Here is a 17,670-nt window from a genome sequence, read left to right as displayed (position 1 = left end):
TAACAAAATTCTGTTACAGAGAAACTTTTCCTAATAGTCTAAAGAATAGTCTAAATTTCATGCATGAATATTTAATAGTTCAGAAAATATATCCATTTTTGTCTGGCAATGTAGCAAAAAAAAAAAAAAAAAAAAGTTACTGGAAACCAGTAAAAGTGGGCGCGTGATTTAAAAATCCATAGCACAGGAAGTTTAAAAATGACGTCTCAACATCCGATAAGGGCACAAATACCCACAAAATTTTATGCAATGCATTCCACACATATCAAAGAGTATTTTAAAGAAAAAAATTTTTTTTTTTTTTTTTTTGAAAATTTAATTTACCGAAACAACAATAAAAGTGAGCGAGTGATTTAAAAATCAATAACGCAGGAAGTTTAAAAATGGCGACTCAACATCCGATAAGGGCACAAATACCCACAAAATGTTATGCTATGCATTCCACACATCACAGGGTATTTTAAAGAATTTTTTTTTGAAAATTTACTCATTTTTTCACCAAAAAATACCTTCCTCTCCCCTTAAGCCTGGTGGCCTCCTTGATGTTATTCGACAGGACTAAGCTACGTGCCGGCATCGGGTTTCCATTTCTCCCTTCTTCATCCTTATCATCATCCTCACCCATTCCCTATACTACACTTACACATACACTCACCCTAGTACACGACATATGTCTCCACAGATACACATCATGTACAGCGTGTCCCTCCGAAGTGGTATGCAACTTGAAAATGGGTCACAGTCCTGCCATCTATTCACAACATGCGGAACTCCAGTCACTCAAGTGAGAGTGGGTAGGCATTGTATACACACATAATTTTAATATAACTTCTACTGTAGACTAGCAGTCCACCATCACTATTACGTGAAAAGAGATACAGGACATAAGAACAAATAAAATATAAATGCTTGAGATATATCAGAAATGAGAATAATAACCGCGAGATATTAAGAACAGTAGAACGAGTAGTAACGGTAATAGTAATAGAGTTAGTAATAGTAATGAAAATAGCTGTAATCACGAATTGTAGTACTGTAAAGTCTGTCTATAAGAGAACCTTCAGTAATCGGAAACCAGTTCCTAAGGGAATTTTAATATCGTCCAGTGAATTTACCTGTATAAAGCTATATAAAACTACCCATATTTAACGGAAACTGTCTAATGCGGAAACGGAAAGGAATATCAAAACAATTTTAAAAAAAATAAGCGTCTTGATTTACATATTTAGGCCTATAGTATTAATTCATTTCATTCATAGTGTTCTGACCAAGGGCAGGTCTTTTACTCCAAACCCAGAATTCTTCAACCTTTCCTATTTTCCCCTCTTCCTCTTAGTCTCTTCATATGGTCCATATATCTGAATGTCGTCTAACATCTGATATCTTCTTCTACCCCGAACGTTTCTCCCATTCACCATTCCTTCTAGTGCATTCTTCAGTAGGCAGTTTCTTCTCAGCCAACGACCCAATCAAATTCCTTTTTCTCTGTCTGATCAGTTTCAGCATCATTCTTTCTTCACTAACTTTTTCCAACACAGCCTCATTTATTATTCTGTCTGTCCATTTGACACGGTCCATTCTTCTCCATATTCACATTTCAAATGCGTCTATTCGCTTCTCTTGACTTCGTAGTATATATATATATATATATATATATATATATATATATATAATTATATTAGTCCCGCGTCATGGAGTCGTGGTCTAAGGCATCCTGTCTAGGACTCGCGTTACGGAATGCGCGCTGGCTCGAGTCCTCAAGGGGGGGACAAATTTTTTCTCATGAAATTTCGGCCAGTATATGGGACCGGTGCCCACCCAGCATCGAGATCCACTTGGGGGTTACGATAGGTAGCGAAAACCGGTTACGAAAGCCAGCTATAACGGTTGGGGAGACCATCGTGCTAACCGCACGATACCTCCATTCTGGTTGGATGATCGTCCAACTCTGCTTCGGCATGTGGACATGAGGCCAGTAGTCAACAGCAGGCTGGTCGGTCACGGTCCTCCATTGGCTATCGTGCCTCGTATTATTATTATTATTATTATTATTATTATTATTATTATTATTTATTATTATTATTATTATTATATAATATATTTCAATAAGAATTTCAGTAGTTTTAGTGCCATGTCTGTTATGCATAATTATCCCAACAGACATAATTACTTGTATTACTGTGTTGAGCCTCATTTAAGATTGACCAAATCCAAATACTAGTATAATTCTGTTGCCTTTTCTATGTTCAATAGATTATATCTCAGGAGGTCCATAATAATGTACAGTAGTGGCAAAAAAAGCCGGACCGACCCTTATAGCTAATTTCAGAGTCTTGTTCACTCCAGAGCACGATAGACTGGTAACTAAGACTTTCGTGGTTCGAATCCTGCCTGGGAAGGAAACTTTTTTTTGTTCCTTATTGAAATTTATTCCCAATACTTTTCGATTGCTGGTAAATTCATGTTCTGGGAATAATAAGTTAATTAAGTTGTAAAATATCGCTGCATTCGAAAAGTATTGGGAATAAATATGAATAAGGAACAAAAGAAAGTTTCCTTCCCAGGCACGATTCGAGCCAGGAAAGTCTTAGTTACCAGTCTATCGTGCTCTGGAGTGAACAAGACTCTGAAATTAGCTATAAGGGTCGGTCCGGTTTCTTTGCCACTACTGTACAGTATAACATTGAGAAGGACATTAGCCCTACATAAATAGCTTTCTCATAATCATTTCTACTCTATAAATGAATCATTTCATTTTGTTCAGATTAATCTGTTCTCATACTTCAAGTGTGTACTTATTATATACATTTTCTATTTTATTATTGTAGCTCATATTATATTTTATTGTTCCTGCTTGTCTATGTCCTTAGAAACAAACACAGCAAATAATAGGGGAGCTGTTGTATCTTGAATCATTTTTCGCATTTTTTTTTTTAATTTTGGGAAATGAAATTTTTAAACGAAAAAATGCTTGAAATAGTTATTGAAGATTCCTTTACAACTTTCTACAGGTATTATCCTGTTTTACAGATGTTTTGAGGATTAAGAAATCAAATGAAAGGATATGCAAAGTTCCCCATGGTACAACAAGTTCGTGTACCTTGGATCATATCCTCTTGTGCCTTGGAACATTGGAACACAGGAAATATAAGTGGAAATATATCTGTAAAAACTCACAATAATTAAAAAATGTATTTCCAACCATTTGCAGACTTCTATGATTGAGATTTTAATTCCTGGAGGAGCCATAACTGCTTCAACAGCTTTCTACAAGGCATTCGGATCAATTGGGGCCCCTTTAACTCCAGACTTACTTCGTGGCGTGATCTTGAAATAAAAGAAAAACAAAAACCGATAGCATCTTATACCTTGGTGCAAGATGTTTTGTGATTCAAGATACGAGAAGGTGCACGTTTAAACAAATATGGCTGTCTAAACCAGAGACAAGAATAAATCATGAAAATTAGCATATATGTATTTACTCTCCAGATGATAGAGAACACACAATGAATGAAATATTTACTTCTGGTACCAAAAAATTGTTTAGTCCACAGGACTCTCATGGTTTAGGGGCTAATTTTGAATATAATTTAAATAAAAGTGTTGCTTTGTCAACTTTAAGACAGTTAGGTTTAATAATGAGTATTTTGTCAATAGGCTTTTCTGTTTTGGCTTTCTTTCATTCGTTAACTCATGCATTATTTAAGGCATTATTATGTATATGTGCTGGTATACTAATTCATTTTATAAAGGATTCTCAAGATATTCTTTTTATGGGTATGTTGTCATTTCAAATAGCTTTAACTTCAACTTGTTTATGTATCTCTAATTTTGCTTTATGTGGTATGCCATTTTGGCTGGTTTTTATTCTAAGGATTTAATTTTGGAAATGGTATCTTTAAGATATACAAATGAATCGGTTATTGTTGAAAGGAATTAAGTCCACTTTTTAAGGTTTTGAGATAATCCAAAAAAACTGTTTTGTGAATAATCTATCGAAGATTAAACCAAAATATATTGTACACATATATTTTATGCGTACAATATATTTTGGTTTAATCTTCGATAGATTATTCACAAAACAGTTATTTTGGATTATCTCAAAACTACAATAACCGATTCAAATATGCTTGTTTTTTTTTTCTACGGGTTTAACTGTTTGTTATTCATTTTGTTTATTTTAATATATTAACTTCATAATAAATCAAACAAAAACTATGACCAGAGCTATGTAGCGGTTTTTTCGACAATCTACTTCAGTTTGAGTCGGCTAGGTAGCAGCAAAAATCAGAACCAAAAAAATGACTTGAGGTACATTATGCTCAAGGTACAACAGTCTCCCATAATAATAATAATAATAATAATAATAATAATAATAATAATAATAATAGTAATAATAATAATAATAATAATAAATAATGGGTTCGATCCCAGGTGGTGACAGGATTTTTTCTCGTTGCCAAACTTTCAGAACGGCCCCGAGGTTCACTCAGCCTCCTATAAAATTGAGTACCGGGTCTTTCCCGGGGGTAAAAGGAGGTCAGAGCGTGGTGCCGACCACACCACCTCATTCTAGTGCCGAGGTCATGGAAAGCGTGGGGCTCTACCTCCATGCCCCCCAAGTGCCTTCATGGCATGTTACCGGGGATACCTTTACCTTTTATAATAATAATAATAATAATAATAATAATAATAATAATAATAATAATAATAATAATAATTCGCGATTACAGGAATTTGAACCCAGGTCCATAGTCATCGCAAGTCAGTGCTCTGCTAACTGCTACGAAGGCAATTACAGCGTCGTTAAATAACCCATTTAGAAGCACTGCTACAAAGTAACAATACGAGGAATTCGGTTTGTGTTTCTGAATTGAATAGCTTCATGCAAGTGTATAAACTTTTGATTGCAGCACAGAACACAATGAGCGGCAGTGCTGCGGGGGTATTCATAGGGGAGACTAAAGTTAAATGGATCCGAGGAAGGTAGTTGATAGGGTGTGAACTGGATTCATCGGGCTACGTGTAATATTCAGCCCGAGTGCGCGGGTTGCCTTGGCAAGAGTTCTCAAGTGCGAAAACATTTAGATCTTGCAGATCAAATGGGGGGGGGGGGTGAGGGGTGGGGGAAAAAAGAGAAAAAAGAAAAACGACGCCCGTCCCTAGCTTTGGCGCCGGCATCTTCTTGAGACGGGACTGTACCTCGTCTGAAAACCACGTGGTTACTGCGTTATCCCTCTTTTTCTTCGCCATTCCACTTTCCTCTCGATTCCCCTCCTCCCGCCGCTGTTAACATAATCCTGACATGCCCCGCCCCCCGTCGCGACGCATGCGCCGTGAGCGATGCGCCATGCGTCCATCATGCGGCGCTGCTGTCATTAAAGACGTCACGGACAATCGCCCATCTAGTCGGCTGTCACGAACCGCGCAGAGAACAGCGAGCGTATTGTTGTTGGAGCATTGTTGTGTCGGCCGCAGTGCGTCGACGGGATTTCAAGCCGGGAGCTTCGAGTGGTGGTTACCCCCACCACAACACGGCCACAAGGTAACCCTTTCACCCTTATTGCTTTTTAGTTACGGGAAACACATTCAAATTGCAACAATAGCAACAGTGACACTGCTACCAGCATAATAATAGCAGTAACAATAGTAATAACAATAACAACAAACAGGAGGGTACAGTGACCTCTATTAGAGCTTGAAGATGTTATTCATATCTGAAGAACTAACCACGACTTACATGAGGTTATAAAACAATAATAATAATAATAATAATAATAATAATAATAATAATAATAATAATAATAATAATAATAATAATGATAATAATAATAATAATAATTTATAAATCAACAATGTATAATAAATTGGACATACCTAATCCAATATTGCTTAAATTTGTTAACATTATATCAGTGATATAATATAAATCACTGATATAATGTTAATAAATTTAAGCAATAATAACAGTAACAGTAACATGAATTAAAGGTTCGCATTTTACTTGCGTTACTATTTGAAAATTGATTATAACACACTTTTTTTTCACTATAATTTCAGTGAACCTGACGTATTTTACAACTGAAGTTACTAATTAAATGTTTAAAGAAGGAAAATTTAGTACAATATATTGTTAAAATACTAATATGTGTAGATAATAATAAGAACAACAACAATACTATTAATAATAATAATAATAATAATAATAATAATAATAATAATAATAATAATAATAATAATAATAATAATAATAATAATTTATACATCAACAATGTATAATTGGAGTTACACACACCTAATCCAATACGATTTGTGTTTATATTATATAAATCACTGGTGTAATGTTAATAAATTTAAGCAATAATAATAATAACAGCAACAGTAACATGAATTAAAGATTCGCATTTTACTTACGTTACTATTTGAAAATTGGTTATAACATACTTTTTTTTTACTCTCATTTCAGTGAACCTGACGTATTTTACAACTGAAGTTACTAATTAAAAGTTTAAAGAAGAAAAATTTAGTACAATATATTGTTAAAATACTAGTATGTGTAGATAATAATAAGAACAATAATAATAATAATAATAATAATAATAATAATAATAATGATAATAATAATAATAATAATAATAATAATAATAGTGGTGCTAGTAATTATGCACTGAATAGTTTATTTCTTTTTACTTTCTTTCAGACTTAAGTTTCTTGTAATCCTAAAATAGGAACAGATGTCTATGAAGTTTAATGTTATTGTTGGATAATAATAATAATAATAATAATAATAATAATAATAATAGTAATAGTAATAATAGTAATAATAATAGTGCTAGTAATTATGCACTGAATAGTTTATTTCTTTTTACTTTCTTTCAGACTTAAGTTTCTTGTAATCCTAAAATAGGAACAGATGTCTATGAAGTTTAATGTTATTGTTGGATAATAATAATAATAATAATAATAATAATAATAATAATAATAATAATAATAATAATAATAGTAATAATAATAATGCTAGTAATTATGCACTGAATAGTTTATTTCTTTTTACTTTCTTTCAGACTTAAGTTTCTTGTAATCTTGAAATAGAAACAGAAGTCTATGAAGTTTAATCTTATTGTTGGATAATAATAATAATAATAATAATAATAATAATAATAATAATAATAGAAGCAAAGGAATTCTCTATTTTACCTCATTATCTCCGGGCCTAGTTGTCTCATAAGTGTGCCATATTGATATCATTTGTGGGGTTGAGATCTATCTTCGTACATTTGACTAAGAAATAATAATAATAATAATAATAATAATAATAACAACAACAATAATCTGATTTAGATGTTAAGACGAAGAATTATGATATTTTTCGATTACGGGGAAGAATTTAATTTGAACCGTATTATCTGTCTATTTTTCTTATTTATCTTTTGTTGTTCTCTGTGTAACATTATTAACATTAACTGTTATAGATAATGGTATCTCAACTAACTATCTTATTTAGTATTTCCAACGAGTATGTCCACATAAAATGCCGTTCAAATTGCTTTGAAATCTCGGTCCTCAGATTATTTTGTTCTCACTGCTTTTGTTCCTATCACTATTACATTTTCTATATCCACACAACATGATATGTGAACAGTTTTAAAGTGAGCATACGAGTGGGAAATCACTATGAACCGTGAGGTGTGAATGAAGTGGTTACGATGATTGGTTGAACGTTGTTCAGGAAGCGTACATTCCGCCCTCATTCCCGACGTCGCGTCGGTGCTGACTCAGAAAGATATGCTTATATTTAATTCTTACGCTGAGACGTGAAAAATATTACGTTCCTTATCTAACGTATTTTTTTCAATACTGCTATATTACCGTCAACGTATCAAAACATTTACTTAAACTCGCGGATTGAGAACTGACGTGAAGGAAGAAACCAAATGAAATCGGTGTAATGTGTAGTAACTGAAGCACTCAGAAGATATAAAAACTCCATTCAGTTAGGATATAAAGACCCTGAGACACAATTAAATATACGATATAAGAGTGATATAGGTGCAGTACTCACCGCTTCGTTGAGCTCCGAATGTTGTGATATTGTTTAGGTTAGCCATGAGTAATTCCACGGATTGTCGGTTACTGGAAGAGAGAAAAAGAGATTGCTTAAATATGGAGCTTCAGAATTATTACGTTTAATTTCATCTATCTCAAGGGAATTAAAGTACGGTACCCATTTGCAAAAAGAAAACCCCACAACACATAATTAATATATGGTATGCATAGGCCTATTTTATATTACAGATTGTTATAATATGTGTTCTATTCTAAGAAAATCTGTCTTTCAGAATGTTCTGTTGCTGTGCGATTATACGTTTAACCATAGTAAGAATTTTGAATTCTTTGTATAGGGACTTCGATACGATATCTGTTTTTGGTTATGTTGATCGATGTTGCTAGATTTTACTAATTTTTCATGAACGTCTTACACCATGCGATGAATTATTATTATTATTATTATTATTATTATTATTATTATTATTATTATTATCATCATTATCATTATTATTATTATTATTACTATTATTATTATTATTATTATTATTATTATTATTATTATTATTATTACTATTGACAACATAAGTGCTGGTATTATTAGTGGTCCTAACAATGGTTATTGTGTGTTATAACAGATACGAGAGAGAGTCAAAAAGTAACCCTAATAATTGTTTTATTAATTGAATATGTACAATAAGACTACACACACTTCATCACTTTTCAACATAGTCCCCACTACGTTCAATGCAAGTCTTCCTGTTATACTATGTTGTAAAGTGATGAAGTGTTTGTAGTATTATTGTACATATTGAATTAATAAAACAATTATTAAGGTTACTTTTTGGCTGTCCCTCTACATGGAAACTTCAGAATCTACCTCTGTTTAAAAAAATACGCTATTTTTATACATGATAATGGTTATGGCGACAGTAATAGAAATAAAAAAATAACTAATAATAATAATAATAATAAATAATAATAATAATAATAATAATAATAATAATAATAATTTAATACTAAGTGAAAATCGTTCAAGTAACATTTAAAGAAAAATTAGGTAGCTTATTTAAATATATAGAACCATCACAAGAAATAGGAGGTGTTTGACAAGCCAATAAAATCTTAATAATAACGATCAACGTATCAAAAAGAGACATCATACGGAGGTGACTCCACAAAGATTTCGAAAGCCTAAATATGGATGAAAAGATATTTATCAGGATGTGATAAGCAGCAATGTTCATTTACGTGCTATATTGCATGAAAGTTTACGAACGCCATAGACCTTCTCTGAAACAGACACAATGGCTATGGCTTAATTTATCTGGTCTTCTTCTTCACCCTATCAAGATTTGGGCCTTGCAGACCCCTTACGGCAATGTCGAAAATGATGATTGTAAAAATTACGAGTCCACCGATGTGGAATAACGGTTAGCATGTCTGACCGTGCAACGAGCGGGCCCAGGTTCAAATTCTGGTTGGGACAAGTTAACTGGTTGAGATTTTTTCCGACGTTTTCCCTCAACTCATTAAGAGCAAATGCCGAGTAACTTTCGGCGTTGGACTTCGAACACATTTCGCTGGCATTGTCAATTTCATCTGATTCAGGCGCTAGATAACCATAGCAGTTGATAAAGTGTCTTAAAATAACCAATTAAAGACAATTACGACAATAAAAACGAAACATTATTTAAACCTTTAATTCCCAACACTTATAAAAGAGCCAAATGTCGTACTTGACGATAATAATAATAATAATAATAATAATAATAATAATAATAATAATAATAAATGTTAATTATTATTAATAATAGTGTGTTCGCCAACAGCAGTTAGTCAATAATAGGTTAGTACAGGGGTTACTATATTAACACATCAATATTAATCACAATGATAATAAAATATCAATAAAAAATAATAATAATAATAATAATAATAATAATAATAATAATAACACTTACTTACAAATGGCTTTTAAGGAACTCGCAGATTTATTGCCGCCCTCACATAAGCCCGCCATCGTTCCCTATCCTGTGTAAGATTAGGGCCTAATTCAATATCTATCATCATATCCCAAGTCCCACAAATCCATTTTAATATTATCCTACCATCTACGTCTCGGCCTCCTCAAAGGTCTTTTTCCTTCCAGTCTCCCAACTAACATACTTAATAATAATACACAATAATATTAATAATAATAATAATAATAAATAATAATAATAATAATAATATTTATTTTAAAAACATCTACAGTAGCTAAATTCTTAATTCATAAAATTAATGGATATAATTTATTGCTTTACAAGTTTGCACTTTTTACATAACTGGAGAAAGGGGAAAGAGAATTAAAATTACTGCCGTAGGAAAAATTGTGACTTCCCTTGTGTTTCGTAAGGGCACGAAAACTAATGACATGAATAATTTTCGTGGGATATTTTATAAATAAGCCGAAATAGTTGCAACAGAATTCCAGACTAGAGATGCGTATTCCAGTTTCGGTCTCACTAAGGTAAATTGAGATATTAGGAAGGAATCCGGAGTAAAGAAATAACCTATTATATTATATCCGTAATAATAATATCATTATTATGATGAATAGTAACAATAATAATAGTAGTGTTATTATTATTATTATTATTATTATTATTATTATTATTATTACTATTATTATTGTGGACCTTAATATTTTCATGACATTAACGTCAACGTCAATTTACTTTTGGAAGTATAACAAGTACCTGCTAATTCTGTTTTATATTTGATTCAAAATGAGTATGTCAGAACACGAGATGATTACCATTATACGTACAGTAATAAGAAGGCGGAATTAGTGAGTGCTTAAGGGATGGAAATGAAGAAGAGATACAAATTGAAGAAGAACAGAAGTGAGAGAAGAAATGTTTGTATGAAGGTGGAATAAATAATTGTGAGAGAAGATTAAATGTAAAAGTCTAAAAACACTAGGAATATAGTGTGTTGAAAACGGAAAACGTGACGGACTAGAAATGCAAAAGATTGATAGACGGTAAAGGAAGAAGAAAATGAAGATGGACTGTAATATAATGCTGGTAGAAACAGAATAGAAAAAAAGAGAGCACACAATGTTGTACCGGAACTTTTCTTCAGAGAACAGTTTAGAAAAAAGAAAAATTAATTTCAATCGAAATTAATATTAATCCTCTCCATTATGTGAACTTCCATAAGTTTCGTAATGTCCTTTGTTCCTGTAACGATTAGAAGAAACTGATTAAAATTGATTTATGTGACTAATTTTTCGCAACCTGGCTCGTCTTTCTACGAACATTAATTAAACAACCATTATGGATAAACTCGCACCATCTTCAGAGTGCGGTTAGCCCTACCGCTTCAGGTTAACTTAAAATAAATTCGCTGAATTGTGTTGTAATGAAAGGAATGTAAGTCATATGACTCGCTTCTTCGCTGACGCTGATGTTCCTTTCAGTCGAATGAAGACTTCGGAGGCCATGACCGCATCTTTCAAACCCATCAATCATGATCAACTCGACTGTTTCCGTTCAGTGTTAATTAATTACTAAATCGATATAGCGTCGTTTAATAAGTTAATGAATAAGCAGGATCGTTAAGGATGCCGCGAAGCAGGCGCTAAACACGAACGTGTATCGACACAAATTTGAAATCAGAGTTTTCTGAATCTAGACAATAGAAAATGCTACAAATAATAGTGTCTTATGTGAGATAAAAAAGAAGTTTATATTTTTTATTAAAAGCAGGTTCGAAGAATTTTTCGAATTTTAGACTACGGATTGCGACAAATTATCAAGTAGGTCTAAGCTTAGTTATATTTTTTTAAAACAGTGGTTTTCCAAATCTTTTAAAGGCTCGATCCATATTTGGGCGAGACTTCAGTTCGCGATCTCTCCACTACCGTACCGGTTCTCGACTCCATTCGAAAAACACAAATCCCTGTAAAGTCGCAAATAACTATAATTTTGAATAATTTCAAGGGAAAAATTGTTCCGATGTCAGGTACCGATTACGAGGCCTATCGCTTAGCGCAGGAACGCTCTACGGACTGAGCTACCCAGGAATTACACCCGACACCGTCTCAATTTTTCCTTTTATATCCACACACCTCAAGTGGGCTGACAAGGCGCCAGAAACCCAATTTTGAGTGCACACAAATTCTGTGTAACTTGAACTATAATAACTATAATATAATTTACTCAAAATCAGCAGATAATACCCGAAGTACGAATTTAAACAACAGCTTTTTTAGTATTATTTATTAACTCGCTACGTCGCCGGGGATCGAACCCGGGTCCTCGATTCTACGCACCGAGTGCTCTAACCACTGAGCTACGCCGAGGTTCAATCCAAAGCGCCGGATCGAATCTTTCTCCTTTGGTATACTGTATTTTCTCTCTGTGGCTTTACACCATGTTCGACTTATATGCTGGCACATTATATTAAGTCAACTATCATCATACAAGGAGCGCACTCATTTGAGTGACTTGGTGGCCGGGATTACACAGTATATGCACTGTTGGCATTCTTTCCGGTGCTGTGAATTGAGCCTCGGCGTAGCTCAGTGGTTAGAGTGCTCAGTGCGTAGAAGCGAGAATATGTGTTCGATCTCCGGCGCCAGAGCGAGTTTTTATCCATTAATAAATAATGATAGGCTAACTATAACAGATAATTCTGTTGGATCAAAAAATTAATCTTTACGTAGATTTTTTAGTATTTTCCGGAAAAATTCCAAACAATTACGACAGACACAGTTGGAAAAAAAATCTCACTGAAATATGTAGGTCTTATCTACTGATGGAATGTTGAAAATAGATCACTTTTTGCAGAACATTGACCAGTTTTTCGTTAAAAGAATACCTTGGTTTCTGAAAAGAAGTTCTTAAATTTTTTATAAAATTTGCAATATTCATGCAAAATAAATTTCTCGTCTACGATTGGCACCAAAACAAAAGCGAGAAATCTCCTCGAACTTGAAAATAATATCACTGTGTGTATACTCAGTCCAGATTTGAGAGGCTATATTCTGAAAAACAGGCACACTTACCACATTAATTTTATTTTGTTGAAAGATTTTTTATATTTTTATGTTCAACGTTGTGTAAGTTTTTAATACAAAATAAATGTAATGTTAAAAGGCGTTTTTGTTTTACTTTGTAAATCATCTCGCGACCTCCTCGACTCTTTACACGACCCTCACTTTGGGAACCACTGCTTAAAAATTAGACTCAATATATCCTCTCATAAATGATTTGAATTATTTGATTTAGACTAATTAAGAGCACTCATTTTAAATTACAACCAATGGATTAAAAGTTCAGCTAAATGACATTAATGCGTTGTGGTCAAGAACTACTGCTGATTTTCGGACCGTAGTACGAGAAACGTAGAGTTAAAGTAAATAACACTGGTCAACAAAATTAAACATATATATATTGTTAAAAGATAAATAATGAATTATTCTTATAGTACTTTTCGTGCTGATTTCAAATGTTTTCAAAATGTTTCTATCACACAGGGTTTTTGAGTAATTATGAAATAGAGTTCAACTTTTCTAGTATTGATACCTTGTAACATTTTACCTAAAATAATATTTTTTGCCTCAAATATGTGTGAAATAGATTTTAGGCTATAATTGACTTGAGAAACATCTCTTTTGAGTGTTCAGCAGTAGTCTGACAGAATATTTGGGCTCCATTTTTTCTGGTATCGCCTTACCATTTCAGAAAAATGCTGATGAAAACCCTTCCCATGTTCGTCGTTCACTACCTGAAGGTTTTGAGGAAAGTAAAATTAGATGAGAATCCAAGAAGTTATTTTGACAAACATATTACACCCCATCACTTAATATTTCTGAATAAGCTCGCTGAGAATTTCTCTATAATCTTGTGATCTGTGGTTCCTAAAAATAACAGTCTATTGAATGATTTTTAGGTTCCCGGCATACGGTATCATTGAAACTGGAAAAGGCCTATGACGGGATCCTTTTAGCCAACCAGTTAACAGAATTACATGAAGCATAACAGATTTCAGGGGCCCAGTTCCTGTCCTCATCTATTTCGCAATCAAAATAATACTTGTAAGTTCTTTTAACTAGTGTAGTAAAATTCGCCTGTATGCTTTCAAAGTTAACTAACCACAAACGTAACAAAAATTGCTTATTTACACAATATTTCGAGGTTTGTTTCACTTTATAAGATACTTTTATCACACTTAAAATTAGGACACAGAAAACAGATTATGAAATTTGTTTCATGAATATAAGCTCCAACTCAACTGAGAATTAATACTAACTCTTGCAGTTTTATGAGAAATAAAATTCATTGTTATGGATTCTGACTTCACAGGCAACAGTAATCCAAAGCTATAGGTCAATTGTTAAAGCAGTAATATGAAATATTTGAAATATTTTTTTCCATTAGTATGTTAAAGACTATTATAGCAATAAAAGTAAATCAGTTTTTCTAAAATTACAAAAAAATGGTGGTGGTAGAAAAATTCTGACTTCATTTTTGAAATCAGCAGATGAAATTACATAAGAAGCAGCAGAAATTTTAACTTTAACAAAATCATTGTTGACCAGTGTAATTAGTAAACTGCCGCTTAACATTGAGAATACATTTAGAGAGTGTAGATGACTATGTCACATTATCGAAGCAATGAGAAATGAAAACGAGGAGAACGAAGTGCTTCAAGAAAATCTCACCCACAAATATAACAAGGATGTTTTGAGATTGAATCGGCATGTCCGATATAGAATTAGTACGTGAAGAACTCGAAGAAGTAAAATATCTTGAGAAAGAACATCATAGGAAATGCGTAATGAAGGAGGAAATTTGTTCTTGGTATATAATTTTAACTCTGCTTTCAACAAGAACGTTCACAAATGCAGTACAGTGAAACCTCTCCTTTCAGACACCCCCAAGATACGGACACTCCTCATACATGGACAGATTTTTATGTCCCAACTGAAATAATATAGAAATAATAATAAATTTAATTCTCGTTATGGACACACTCACAAACGGACACGAATAGCTGTTTCACAGTCCTAAAGCTTGCTTTACCTCCTGACTGCAGACAGAACTTGGATTTCAAGACCTAATGTGTTACAAAAATGGAAAATTTAGTTTTGAGAACTATACAGAAATTCCTTAACATGAAAGAAGACAATAAGAGTCTTGTGGGCTACCATTAGCCCAGCCGGCTACTCCTTATTAGCTGGAAGTTGGTGGATAAACAAAATCATAAAATTTAACCTGTCCGCGGTCGTGAAATTGTATTCGACACATGACAGGGTTAGTATGATTATTCTCTTCACTTCAATCAGTTGTTCTGTTTCGAGAGACATGGCACCTGAACATAAAGGTTAAGTTGACAACTGTAAATTACAGTACTGCATAACTGTAGACCTAGAATAAAATTGCATGGCACAGTACTGTATTTTCCTTTTTCGGTCTTATTTACTGTAGTTCAAAGTTGCAAAGAATTTGCTGTTGTACAGTAGACTGTATTTATGTAGAATTAAACTACAGTAATACATTTCATTTAAAGCGTGAAGGGATACATAATGCATATTATAAATTTACTGTTAGATTGGGGAGCCTCCCTCCCAATAAAAGACACCTCCCAGATGCGGACAGATTGTTACGTCCTTTCGACGTCCGTAAATGAGAGGTTTCACTGTATTACATCTCGGGAAAAGTAAGGAATGGAAAATGTTAGTTGTGATTACATTCTAATTACAAGAAGACACTGAAGAATCTAAGAATAACTTCAGCCAAGTAGAAAGAAAAACGTTTCCTAACAGCCAGATCCTAGAAGTGCAGGATATTAAATCATTATTGGCAGAGACAGACATGAAGATATTTCTCTAAAGACTTAATTTCAGGCGAAGAAATTGCTCCTGAAAAATTAGTATATAATTAGGAAATTCCGGACGATTTAATGTCTGAAGAAGAATTTGTTTATGAGCGAATAGTGCCTCAGTTAATAAATGATTCCTGAAGAACTAGATTTTGTTGAAGAAACTGCGCCTGAATAATTAGTATCTAAGTAAGAAGTTCCTGAATGTTTAATGTCTTAGGAAGAAACTGCTCCTGAGACAATAGTGTCTATAGAAAAAGTACCTCTGAAAAATTAGATTTGAAAGAAGAAACTGCTGCTCAAGGAATAATGTTTGAGGAAGAATCTACTCCTGAATAATTAGCATCTAATTAATAAGTTCCTGAAATTTCAATGTCCGAGACAGAAGCTACTCCTCAGGAAAGAGTGTCTGAAAAAGAAATTACTCTTGAAGAACTAGATTTTAGCGAAAAAATTGCTTCTGAAGGAATGCCTGAGGAAGAAATGGCTATGAAGAGATGGTGTCTGAGAAAGAAATGGCTGTGAAGGAATAGTGTCTCAAGAAGTAATTGTTCTTGAATAATTAGCTTCAATTACCTTCTTACGAAGAAATTGCTCCTGAAGGGCTAGTGTCTGAGAATAAGTTATACTGAAGATATAGTATCAAGAAGAAATTTCTTCTGACATATTGGTGTCTGAGAAAGACTACAGAAGGTTGTTTCTGAGCTCTGATAACGAATTTGAATGACGCCATGTGCGTCAGGAATCACACCGACAGCTGAATTGCGGCGAGAGGTGACAAACTAGTAGTGAATGATTTCATAATTAGAGTGCACGGTGTATCACAGTAGCAATGCCCAAGAAAATCGAGCCTTTTTGGGAGAGGTACATAACAACCCTTTTCGATGCCAAGCATACTTACGTGAAAATTATAGGAGCCTGCAAAAAACCTGGTTTCGTTATTTCCAACAAAGGCATCTTGTGTGTACCTAATAAGACTGACAAAGCTCGGATGGGATTAATTCCAGATTGGAAAAAAACAAGCAAATCCATCCCCGTTATACAAGTCGCCGCACCCCACGAGATGATACAAATTAATCCCATTCGAGCTTTCCCAATCTTATTACGTACACAGAAGATGCCTTCCTTGGGAATAACGAAACCTCGTTTATTGCAGGCTTCCTTGATTTTAAATTAACTGTACTTGGCATTGGAAAGGGTCGTAAGGTACCCCTCCCAAAAAGGCTCGATTTTCTTGGGAATTTCTGCTGTGAGTCGCCGTGCACTCTGACTATGAGATCACTCACTACTAGTCTGTCATCTCGCGCCACAGTTCAGCTGTCGTGCGACTTCTGACGCACATGATATCATTCAAATTCGTTATCAGAGATCGGAAACAACCCTGTACACTCCTGAAAAATTAGTAAGTGATGAGGAAATTTATTCTTTGGGATTAATGTCTGAATAAGCTTTCTCCTGCAGTCAGTATGTAATAATGAAATTGCTGCCGAAGGACTAGTAGTATCAGACGTGCGAGTTTATGTAAAATAAATAGTAACTCATTACAATATTTCTTCTGATGAATTAATGCCTGTAAAAGGATTAACCCTGAAGAATTAGTAAGCGATGAATTCGATGAGTGTGACCCCAAAATTCGCTCAGCTTATTTTGAAATTTTTACGATTTATACATATTGTATATGATTTTTTTTTTTTTGCAAAGCTCTATCATTATATTTTAAGCTTAATTTCTCCCAAAACAACTCTAACC

The 17,670-nt window shown here is 33.5% G+C and overlaps 1 protein-coding gene across 1 annotated transcript in view; it reads left to right on the top strand.

Moving 5' to 3' along the window:
* The first annotated feature begins 5,272 nt into the window (after nucleotides 1–5,272).
* Drgx (Dorsal root ganglia homeobox) overlaps nucleotides 5,273–17,670 on the top strand; it is a 263,542-nt gene continuing 251,144 nt past the window's right edge. Inside the window, exon 1 of the mRNA XM_069843870.1 lies at nucleotides 5,273–5,545. Within this exon, the coding sequence (XP_069699971.1) occupies nucleotides 5,306–5,545 (240 nt within the window). The 5' untranslated portion in view covers nucleotides 5,273–5,305. The remainder of the gene's footprint in view (nucleotides 5,546–17,670) is intronic.

This window comes from Periplaneta americana, chromosome 13 (assembly GCF_040183065.1).
Source record: "Periplaneta americana isolate PAMFEO1 chromosome 13, P.americana_PAMFEO1_priV1, whole genome shotgun sequence".
Taxonomy (NCBI): Eukaryota; Metazoa; Arthropoda; class Insecta; order Blattodea; family Blattidae; genus Periplaneta; species Periplaneta americana.
The sequence above is the reverse complement of the archived record's forward strand: the minus strand, read 5'-3'. Positions and strand labels throughout refer to the sequence as shown.